At 38.9% G+C, this 11,956-nt stretch overlaps 1 protein-coding gene across 1 annotated transcript; it reads left to right on the top strand.

Annotated features, from left to right (window-relative positions):
• Window positions 1–3,665: 3,665 nt before the first annotated feature.
• On the top strand, window positions 3,666–5,537 carry LOC122086737 (TIR-only protein-like). The gene is made up of 2 exons (XM_042655714.1): window positions 3,666–4,219; window positions 4,301–5,537. Exons 1-2 carry the CDS (start codon window positions 3,666–3,668, stop codon window positions 4,425–4,427), a joined length of 681 nt encoding a protein of 226 aa, XP_042511648.1. The 3' UTR covers window positions 4,428–5,537.
• The last annotated feature ends 6,419 nt before the right edge of the window (window positions 5,538–11,956 follow it).

The following is an 11,956-nucleotide window of genomic DNA, read 5'->3' as shown; positions in this document are numbered from 1 at the left end:
GTATCATCTCTCATTGAGTTGGTCAAATATTTTTTCTTCCATGCTAATTTTTCGAACTTGCAGCGAGTCTAATTTTTTAGTATTGTGCCTATAATTGCTTATTTCTTATGGTGGCACATAAATAATATCATTGCAAAAAAAAAAAAAAAAAAAAAAATGATCCCAACCTTGTGTGAATTATTCAAAATATTAACTATTGGATTTCTGATTTGAATTTGTTTCAATGAACTAACTCGAATGATGTTATGTCCTCCCTACCAAATGATGCAGAAGTCATTATAGGAAGACAATTGCCCCTTCATTTTTTTCCATATCACATCTTAGTTTGCATTGGTCTTATTAACTTTTTGGAAACAAAATCTTGTTGGATATGTGATATATTATCTCAAAGAAGATTTTTCAAGCAATCAGAATGGGAACTACTAGGGGTGTCAAAAAAGCCCGATCAACCCGAATCAGCCCTAACCCACCTTGAGCCCGAACATGGCTTGGGCTGAGATTTCAGCCCATAGGGTGGGTTAGGGTTGAGATTTTCCGGCCCGAGGCAAATGTTGATTATTAAGATAAATCCTACAAACTATTTGGAGATTATTATAATATATGATTATAATATAAATCCTACAAACTATTTGTTAAGTATATAATCATATAAATATGCTAATAATTATTAATGGCTATTCATAGAAAAAAGGTCTTTCGTTTTTCACAATCTACACATATACGAAAACTTTGGTCTTTAGCCTCTGCAATGCATCAAGATTAAGCAACAAAGTAACCGATAATATTGGATTTGACTGGATTGAGTTAAACTCAACCCAACAAGGGTTCATCAGGATTGGGTTGGGTTGGCTAAACCCAACAAGGTTGGGCCTGGGCTGAGATATCTCAGCCTTACCTTGGATGGGGCTGGGCTAAGCTTGGGTTGAATTAAGAGACCTTAGGGTTGGGCTGGGTTTCTGCCCATTGACACCCCTAGGAACTACAACATCAGAATAAATGGAAGAAATGAAAGCTTTAGCTGTTTTGCATTAATTAAGGTTGACGACTACAAAGGATTGAACTATCATTGAAGTTTGGGTTTCTATAAAGAGCTTACTTGAACTTATTCCAAAACCTTCAAACAACACCTGGCCTCTCCTTAATTTTGGAATTTTTTGGAAATATATGCTAGACAACTTCCCTTCCTTGTACTTAGTTGTAATATCATGTTCCACCTAGTTAATTTAAAAAAATATCACTCCCCTCCCCCTAATCTAAAATATTCTATCAACCGTCCCTTTCCGTGAGAAAGAGCTATTAATTTATATCATCATCCGTATATTATACTTCATAATACCCAAATTACACTTTTATGATGTGGAATATCATATTTAACTCTTTTGACAATGCATTCAGAGCTCTTAAGTGATGGCATCATCCTTGTAATAAGTTTTGATGCATGGACTATTATTGACAAAGCATCATTCTTGCAAATCTGGGCCTTTTCTTGGCGGTTTGCAGTGCTCAGTGGAGCACTTGCTTGAGGGTTGGTCACTTGATCAACTCCTCTAAAGTGCATCGGTGTTTGATTTGCATCAATTTATTTGCTTTCTAATAAGTGTGGTCTTGGGCCCCTATTGACTCCTCCCTCAATGTGTACTTGTCCCCTATATGGGTCCTATATAATGAAGCCCTACTTAGCCAATGTTTCTTTTGGACACATTTGATAGGAATGATTAAATCTTCCGCCAAGTGGAACGCTATTGCTACCATTGCTTAATACCAAAGATATTCATGTTTCACTATTTAAGTTGTGTAATATCAATTACTCCTTTATTATATTGAAATCGAAATTCAATAAGATTCATCAAGTTTTTTCACAATTGGTGAGTTATGGACCATTCCATAGCGGAACTGGTTTGCAATTCATGGACAGGTATATTTTTTCACGTCCTCAATTATTCTTTATTTGTAACTTAGAGAATGGTGTGATTATTTATCTTAATAATCTCCAAATAGTTTGTAGGATTTGATGGTTCCTACTCTCATAGGTAGGCAAATAGTTTGGCCCGACTCTATGCCACATAGGTAGGTAAATAGTTTATCTTAATTCTCTTATACTCTCATATGGATTTTCTTTTATATGATTAATTTTGATACAGAAAGTATTATATTCACATATGATTTTTTTCATATTAAATTCGGGGGAAAATGTTGGGCATGCTGCTAGTTCTCTAGAGTTAACAGTTCAACCACTTCGGCGGCTAGGATGGAAAAGACAAATAAAAAGAGAGAGAGAGAGAGCCCAATTCTCTATTTTCTTTTTCTCTCTTTTTTTATTTTTTATTTTTTATTTTTGTGATGAGTCGGTCAATTGCATTCTTGAGTTGGACTGGGGAAATAATTAATTATTCTCGGTCAATGTCACCAAAGGTTTGGATGTGTATATATGTCTTAGGCTGTTAGTGGGACATTTTTTTTTTGAAAAAAGATCTATTCATTATAATGTGTAACAGTGGGGAGATCAGCCAAATAGTTGCACACTTGTCAAAGATATCCGAAATTATAGGCTTTTACATAGCCCTTGCAGCAGCGTAGTAAAAGAGGGATGAAATTTAGCTGCTGCCCGGAAGGGAATTTACACATTGCAATTCGGGCGACAGTCAAATTTTTTCGAAAAGGGACTTACAATCTTGAAAACGCTGGCATGTTAAAAATTTTCTGGTAGGGAATTACATATTACAATTTGGGCAGAAGCGTAGTAAGTCACAAAAACAATGTAAATAAATTTTGCTTTCCACTAATTTATAAAAATAAAAAGTAGTCTATTTCTGATTCTATAAAGGTCTCCGATTGGCCTTCATTCAACCATTCGATTTATTGTTGCCTCACATGTCTACCATTCGACTCGTCGTTGGACACTATTGGAGCGTCAGTCGTTGGAGACGAGCCAACGAGCCGGATCCTTCAATGGGGATCCAGTCTATTTGACTCTTATCCAAGAAAAAAAGACCGTCTGTTCGACTCTTAGACTTTGGTTCTCTCTTTTCTCTCCTTCTCCAACCCTTTCTTCGTCTCCTTAAATTAATCTCTTCCCTATAAAAAAAAATGTCTACGAAGGATTGCGGGAACCATGGGTGGAAGAGGAAGAAGCTTCTAAAGAGGCTATTCTCGGCCTTCCTTGTGTTAGTGATATTAGTATTGTTCATGATCCTCTTGGTTTGGCTGATTCTACGGACGACGAAGCCCCATTTCACTCTTCAAGTGACGGTATACTTGTTATTGTGGAAGGGAGGGGGAAAATAAATTAAAAGAAAATAATAAAGATGATGAAATTTGAGAGAAAATAGAGATGATGAGAAAAAATTAGAGAAAAAAGGGATAACTTTACGGATGACGTTTGGCTTGGGTAACGAAAGCCTACCTCAACTCATAGAGTCGGCTTTAAGAAATCCATTTGGTTCAAAAATCATTTTTCTATTATATTTATAGTGTGCATGTACCTACTATTATTGTATTAATTAAAATAACTTCCAAAATCTTAGGAATAAGAGATTCGCCTGCCTATGTGGCATCTTTCATTCAATAGCTACCGCACCGCACCCATCGCTCTTTTCTTTTCGCAATTGGCAGCCTAACCTGGCTCTTTTGTTACGCGCGCAGGTGAGTGATCGCCTATTTATACGATGAGAAAGGCGAAGAAGGTGAGAAAGGAGGAGATGGGGTTTTGTAAAGAATCGTTGTTTCCGGTTCTCAATGTTGATTTCTCTCTCGGTAGCAGAAGGCGGCAATCAATGTTCCTCTCTAGCAGAATAATTGCTTGCAGGTCCCATCCTCCCTATAAGGTCTTCATCAACCACCGTGGATCGGATACGAAGCGCAACATTGCTGCCTTGATTCACGATCGTTTAGACAATCTAAAGCTTCAATCTTTCTTGGACTACAAGAGTATGAAGCTTGGTGAAGAGCTAGAGGAGTCCATTGACACTGCTATACGGGAATGTACAATTGGGGTAACCATCTTCTCTCCAAATTATTGCACTTCTGATTCCTGTCTCAGAGAATTGGTGTTGATGATGGAATGCGAGAAGGTCATCATTCCCATCTTCTTTGATGTCGAGGCCTCTGATCTTGTGATTGTGGACGATGGAAGATTTCCGGAGGAAAAGTTGCAGAGGTTTAGATGGGCGCTTAAGCTGGCCAAAAATAGGGTGGGGATCTCTTTTGATTCGTGCAAAGGGTATGTAACAAATTTTAAAGCTATAATTTGTTTTCGATTTTGAACTTTTTTTAGTTACTGGTTCTATGATGGATCTTCCAGGGATTGGTCTATTCTGCTCAAAGGAGTTGCAGAAAGGGTAATTGAGATTTTGATGGAATTGGAGGTGAAAGAAAAAATTAGAAGCGTCGATGGAGACAAACCTCTTCCTCAGGTTGTGGTAGATTAAGGTTACCAAATGTCCATCTCAGAACAGCCACATCCCTCTCTCTCTCTCTCTCTCTGGTGACTGCCGAATCTGGTCCCGACGTGTCTTCTCTGCTGGATTTATTATACTTTCCTTTTTTAGGCAATGTTTCAAGTCCACATGGGTATTTTGTTGATTCTATTGGGGCTAGAATGAGACACATGAGTTAGGGCTGTTTAACGCCCTAAAAAGTTTCGGGATCTGTACTTTTAGGCCTTATTTGTTTGTTTAGTCTGAATCTGGAGACTTGGGGAGGCTTGAAGGAAAAGGATGCTACTATTTCGAAAGAGGAATCTCGATATCTTCAGCGACAGGGCAGGTTTCGCTACTTTAGGATGGTAGCAAGAGGTAGGTGATCATTTCTGCTGCTCTGCTCCGTCTGAGATTGTCGCTCGACCAAGATCTCCGCCCGATCTCTGTTACGTCTCATATCTCTGCTCAACCATCGGATCTACTCGACCCAGCTCAGCCATTGACCCTGCTCTTCAGTTGTTGATTGAAGGAACAAAGGAAAGTTGGGGATGTGATCTTGCAGAACCCCAATTGCTTCCTCTGCAACTCCGACTCCATTTATCCTGCCACCTGCGTTCCTCAGTTGCCGTATTCTTGGTTCCTGCAAGTACCCATTTCCAATCCAGTGAAGAGGGTTTTGTTTCTACAGTTATCTCTGAAGGGTCTCGACTTGGCCAAGGTCTCGACTCTGAAAATCCCGTTGGTTGGGAATGTCCATTTTGGTCTATCTAAATATCACGATTTGTAGGGTGGATGCTACTTATTCATATGTTAAGCCCGGTGAGAGTGACCGGTATTGCAATTGTTGCTTCTGGTGCTACTGCAAATTTGAATATGAATTGGTTTTATCCCTACATCACCTGGCTTGTTACTGTTTCAGATAAAGGTCACGCCTCAATTCAGGTGTACGATTGGGCAGGTATGCCCATACTCTCTCTCCCTCTAGCTTTTTTATTTTTGGTTGTCTACCTAGTTAATGTTCTCTCTCTCTCATTTGTCTATTTTGCAACAGTAGTTTGTTTCGGTGTTTTTGTCATGTGGTATTGATGCTAACTTGCAAACTTTTTAAATACTATCCAATGAAGGACATAGACCAGGGTTATTCTTCATTCCTCCAAAAAGTCTCCTAATGGTAGTTTCCTGGAAATGGGGGTGCGGTTGAGATAGATGATTTGTCATGGATCATATGTTTGAGTCCAGCTTTACCTATCCCACTAACCAGATATTGAGCCTCTAGTTTAGCTTTCCTTTTCTCTTCCGTGGAAAGCCTTGCTGATCACTAAAGACTGTTGTTTCTTACACGAATCATTCGAGCTGGCATCACTAAAGACTCTTGTTTTTTACACGAATCATTCGAGGTGGCACATGACAGCTCGTTTATTGGTTTATTCTCCCTTGACTTTCAATTCATCTTTAACTCCGCCAATGATATCATAATTTTTTTGTTTTTTTACTTTTTATTAAAAAGTGATGGAATCACATATAATATAGAATCTGAAGCATTGACATCCAATCCATCTGTGTAAAGAGGAGGTTAATTTGGTCAAACAAGATGTTCTTGTTCTCTTTTGTAGGATGTAGCTGTCTAAAAATCCAAGATATGAGGTTTAATGTCTGTGCTATATGCCATTCTTGCTTATTGCTATCACACCTCGCCTCCACTCACCTGAAGGCTGGTGACATGGGCACATCCACATGTCCACAATCTATTCAGGATCCACAATGCAGTACTTTAAGTTCATAAAGTTATGAAATGATTCTAAGATCACATAGATAATAATAATCAGGATATAACACAATTGGTGAATTCTAATGATATTTACCATATTTACACAAGCAGATTCTCTGCAGCAGAATCATAATGATAGTTATGGCCCTATAGGGCCACATCAAATATATACACAAAAGAATAAAAAATAGAAGACGATACTCTCAACTTCAATGTGCTCCAAAAGCACAGTCATCACATACGCAGCCGTCCTCATGCGTAGCTAGCTCCTCATTTCAGAGGTCACCTCCGTAGAGAGACAGCTCCTCAGCCACATACTCTGGATGGTTACTTGAATCAACATCTAAAAAGGGGGCAACAACGGGGGTGAGCTTCCACAAAGCCCAGTGAGGGGTACACACACACAAGCATTCACAACAATCAATAAAATAGAAACAAGTATAAATGCTCAACAACAACAACATTAGGGCAATGAGATGGATGCAATGACATGATCCGGTTATTGGCAACAATCCTAAACAACAAATTCTAAGTCCAAAGTGTGATCATACTTGGGAATGCAGTACCGGAATCTCCCACAACCTCGGTAACCGGAATGTCTCATAACCTCGGCCATGTTGCACCGGGGTTATTTTTACTAGCACAATGCAATCTAGCATGATTCATATCACATTACAATTACAAGGTGATCATACTTGGGAATGCAGTACCGGAATCTCCCACAACCTCGGTCACCAGAATGTTCCACAACCTCGGCCATGCTGCACCCACAAGCATAACCACACACTGTCTCAGTTTATAGGCATGCAGTACTGGAATCTCCCACAACCTCGGCCAAGCTGCACTTAGGTTTTTTTTCTTAGCCCAATGCAATCTATCATGATATGAGTCACAAATACAAGGTGATCATGCTTGGGAATGCAGTATCGAAATCTCCCACAACCTCGGTCACCGGAATGTCCCACAACCTTGGCCATGCTACACCCACAAACATGACCACACAGAATGAGCATGCAGTATCGGAATCTTCAACAACCTTGGTAACCGGAATCTCCCACAACCTCGGCCATACTGCGTCCCACACACACACACACACACACACGCACACATGCATAACCACAATTCATATCGTCATATCACAATCAATATTCACCACAAGTAATAAAGTTATGATATGCAAAATAACATGATCATCCACATATGCAAAATGATGTAAACACTCCATAAAAGTCATACAAAATCCCCTCACCTTGAATCTCAAATGTTGATGGATAGTCGATGACCTCCTGCCGCGTTGTCTCATCACTTCTTGGTTCTACTCCTAGGATACATAAGGTTCTTGAGAAAATCAGTCATCCATAGGGAAATGGGACCCTAGGTACATGTTCTAGTTTCATTTCCTAGTTCCCTTTTCTTTGACTCGTTCTCAAGTTGGGAGGGTTTTATGACTATAAGGCTAGTTTATATGTGGAGGATGTTCATCCACATCAATTAGCTTAGATTAAGTGTAATTAATGGGTTAGTTAAGATAGGTTTACACAATGCACCCAAAATTCTCAAAGTTCAAGTCCAGTTAAGCTAAATTAGAGAATTTCGGTTGAAGGCTTATGTGGTGATCACCAATGGCTTATGTGGTCACTCAAAGTCACCATTCATGTGTTTAATTTCATTTTCCCCAAACAAAATTTGGGTTTATGGTTGGTTATAAAAGATTTGGGAAAAATTCATTATTCTAGGGTTTAGTTGTCCAAACTGGGGGTATGAGATGGGGCTTTCTATGAAGGATGCCTATACACCCAATATAAGTGACTAATTTTGCTAACTAGGTACCCCCATACCAAATCCCCAATCAATTTGTACATTGGGTATCGGTTGGGGTTCCCTTACCTAGCTTAATAAAGAGTAGAAATGAGAGAGAGAGAGAGAGAGAGAGAGGACTTACCTTAGATGGGTGGGTGCTCACCTCTTCTTCCTTCTCCCTTGCTCTTTTCCTTATTCTTCTTCTTCTCCTTTCTCCCTTCTATTGCCTTTAAGCTAGTAGGTGGAGAAATGAATAGCAAAGGCTTCTATTTATAACCACTCAAGTTGCCTAAGGATTGTTTGGCAAAATAATGGGTTTTGACTCATTACCGGATTAATCTGTCATTTGGCACTAACGGGCCCACATCGGGGTATCTCGATACATTAATCCATCCCATAGTAGGTTATACTAACCAATGGAGGTGGTTTGAGGTGCATGGGTGCGAGGGCCCGGTCCGGGCCCCACGGCCAAATAACCTGATTTTTTGCTTATATACCTCACTGGAGGTGTTCACCTGTGAAGGCTGAGTTGGTCCCCTTTGTGTGGAAATGGATCCTTAAGTTGAATGGGGCCTTCCCAATGTGTGGGCCCCCACCTCTTAGTACATTTTACTATTAAAGCTCGGGGATTTTCCCGTGAAGTGTGAGGGCTTGGACTAATCTTCTTTTCTGTGTTTGAAAACCCCTTTAGTTATTGGAGCATGGATAGCAGGTACAGGTGGGGTCGTCCGTCCCTTATCGGCAAAAGATAGCTGCTACCCAGTACTCATTGGTACTGGTGTCCTCTGGTGCCTTATTTGTACATTTAAAATAGGAAATTTTAGGGCACGGGTATAACAACTGCAGTTTTGGAAGTCCAAGGAAGCAAATTATGTTCTAGAATTTGACTTAGTGATGCACGAACTGAAAGAAGAGGAGAGAAAATTTGCTGTTAGATTCCATAGTGAGAAGCTTGTAGTAGCGTTTGGTCTCATGAACACCTGCCGTGGGATGCTGTGGAAAACCTTCACATGTGTGCTGATTGCCATTCCTCAATCAAGTTCATCCCAGTTGTTGGTGACAGGGAATTATTGTTCGAGATAACCATCGATTCCTACAATGACCATAGGAGAAGTTGTGAGAAATGACATGCATAGTTTGGTTCTTGTACAAAATATGATCTTGGAGAGTAAGGATCCATGTTGCCGATCCCATTTAGTGGATATTCTCATGACTTGTTGGGTTGTGCCTGTTTCCTCTTTCATTTGATTTTTTTGTTAATTTTCATTTTCACTTCTCTTTTCATTCCCCCTTTTTCTGTTTAGACCATAGTTTTTCCTACTTTGTTTTGTTGGATCCATGTAGCCGACCCCATTAAGATGGGATAATGCTTAGTTTGTTGTTGTTGTATAAGCATTGATTCCACATTTCAAACATGGGTCATCTTCTTGCCAGGATGGCTGGTAACAACATTCATTTGTTTGCTAAATTTCACAATGATGATGGGATGAAGTTGCATGGATAAGCATGCTATATAGTGAACCGGTTGCTTTTCGAAGAAGTCCTTTTAGCCTCCTTCCAGGATTGGAATCAAGGTTAAGATGTAACACTAATCAGGAGTGCCTTTATGCCCCTTTAAATCTTCTTATCATGTGGCAAAGACTCTTCTTCAGTCTCTCATGGCTCAGTTTAATACTAGACAATGGGATTTCCCTTTTATTGAAAGCAAATCTGCCTCAAAAGGGCAACATTTTTCTGTTGGGATTCTGAAATGTGGCAGTGGATGTCCAATATGGTGGTCATTCTGAAGAGACTGGGATACATTTTTATGGATTGTCCTTGCACAAGTTTTCTGAGATTCAGCTCTGTTTTATCGGTTTGAAGTTTCAAACAAATAGCGTCTGTTAGCAGTTCATGTTCTCCACAGGACCAAATTCTCAGGTGCTTATCACCAAGACAGACTCAACTTATTTGACTTTTGGTTTTTGAGGATCTTTATATACAATTCATATGTCCAACAGATCAATGATGTGATTGCACAACTAATTGGGATTGCCAAGTCATTGCACAACAGTTTTGTTTAAGAATGATACATTCATATAACTTCGAGGACAAATCTGATTGTTTAAAAATTCAATTTAAAAATGATATGTTCATATAGCTAATGGAAGATCCAAAATTCCAAATGGTTCTTTCTGTTACATCCATTTAAGAATTAAAATTTTCGGGTCTCACCATCCTATTGTGTATTATATTATGTTCCAACTTTAATGTTGGATCTGTGTACTTGTTTCTCAGATCACTAGATAATCATATCAAGCGTCGTGAAGAGATTACACTAGCAGAGGGTTTTTTATTTATTTAATATATATATATATATATATTTATTTTTGATAGTTGGGCCCCAAGGAAAATTGAACTCATGACCTCTTAATTTTGAGGTGTTGGTCTTTGCCAACTGAGCAAACCTCCTTGGGTTACTCTAACGGGTTTTGATCACAAGATAATCAAATCAAGCGCCAGACTGCATATTTCTTAAGGGACAAATTACCAGTTATTCAATAGGTGTGGCAGTGCTGTATATTATTCTGTAGTAGCTCACTTTATGTTTGGCTTACCAAGAATTCTGTTGGCCTTCACAAATTTTCAATTCTTTGTCCATTGTTGAACATTAGGTGTAGTGCAATTCAAATGTTCATGATATCTTAGCTTTACATTGAAGAACCATGTATGATTACTAAGAAGGCCTGGTTCTATGCAGGGTATCTATAAGTGTAGCAGCATGAGAGGTGGTTCTGCAAGGAAGCATGTTCAGAGGTGCCTCCTCAATGCTTTTTATTACTTATGAAGGTGAGCATAATCACTTTAGATTGGTATCCCATCTGCTCACATAAGACTTCATAGAAATCTTTGCAAAGATCAGTTTAAAGCCCCAATGCTCATGTTTATCTACATTGATTAGTTGTGAATTGCTTCTGTACATAATGTGTATGGTTCAAGATTGAGATTACCGATGATGGGGCAGTATGCTGGCAAGGGGAGGAGGCTTTCCAGGTCTTATGACCTTCTTGGGGACCGGCAGTATTAAACCACAGATCCATACCGAAACCTCTACAATGAAAAAGGGGTTGGAAATTGTTAGAAGTCGTATGAAGTTATTTCGTTGGAAACTGAAAATGTAGTTACTATTATAGAAGCGTTAGAAGTGCTTTTGATAAAGTGTCTTTCAAACACAATTCTATTTCTTTTCTAACTTGATCATTTTCTACATCTTGTTACAACCTTGCTTCTACCCTTGCAGAATAAGCAAATCCTGTTCTACTCTGGCTGGGAGTGAATGAAAGGAGCTACAGAAAGTATGGCTTAGGAGTAAGCTCTCTGCTGGGGAAGAGAGAACCAAACAGTCATGTTCAGTCCCCAGACTCATTTATGATATCCAAAGAAATTTATAAAAACTACATACTAATATCAAGAATGTATGACTCCCCTCAATAAAATTAACATGATGCATCATACAGTGAAGCAACTAGTATGATGAAATCTCACCCGCTCCCCTCTTTCAATCTTTCTGATTGATATCTTTCAAATTCCTAGAGTTGAGGACAAACCATGCCTGAGTCAAGAGAAGAAAAAATCCATAGCAAATCAAATTAATAGAAACTCTAAAGTTCAAGATATACCATGCCTGAATCAAGAGAAGAAAAAAGCCATAGCAAATCAAATTAATAGAAACTCTAAAATTAAAGATATATCAAGTACAACTCATGAAATCTTAGACCAAATTAGAGTTAAAAAACTTGAATTGAATTGAGAGAAACATTCAAAGCTTGCGGATGAATAAAAAACTAGCTTCAAACAAACTATGACTAGTGACCCCAAGGGGTAGCTTAGTTGGCGAAGACCAACACCGCACATTTAAGAGGTCACTTGTTCAACTCTTCTTAGGGCCTACCTATCCAAGAAAACCTTTGACTAGTGAAACAGAAAAGCA

This window comes from Macadamia integrifolia, chromosome 8, assembly GCF_013358625.1.
Source record: "Macadamia integrifolia cultivar HAES 741 chromosome 8, SCU_Mint_v3, whole genome shotgun sequence".
NCBI classification, from domain to species: Eukaryota; Viridiplantae; Streptophyta; class Magnoliopsida; order Proteales; family Proteaceae; genus Macadamia; species Macadamia integrifolia.
This window is presented reverse-complemented; position numbering and strand designations above follow the sequence as displayed.

Excerpts from the sequence above, each read along its gene's own strand:
- LOC122086737 (XM_042655714.1), top strand. The coding sequence starts at position 3,666 with ATGAGAAAGGCGAAGAAGGTGAGAAAGGAGGAGATGGGGTTTTGTAAA. Across the intron at positions 4,220-4,300 it reads TCTTTTGATTCGTGCAAAGG|GGATTGGTCTATTCTGCTCA; the intron begins GTATGTAACAAA and ends TGGATCTTCCAG.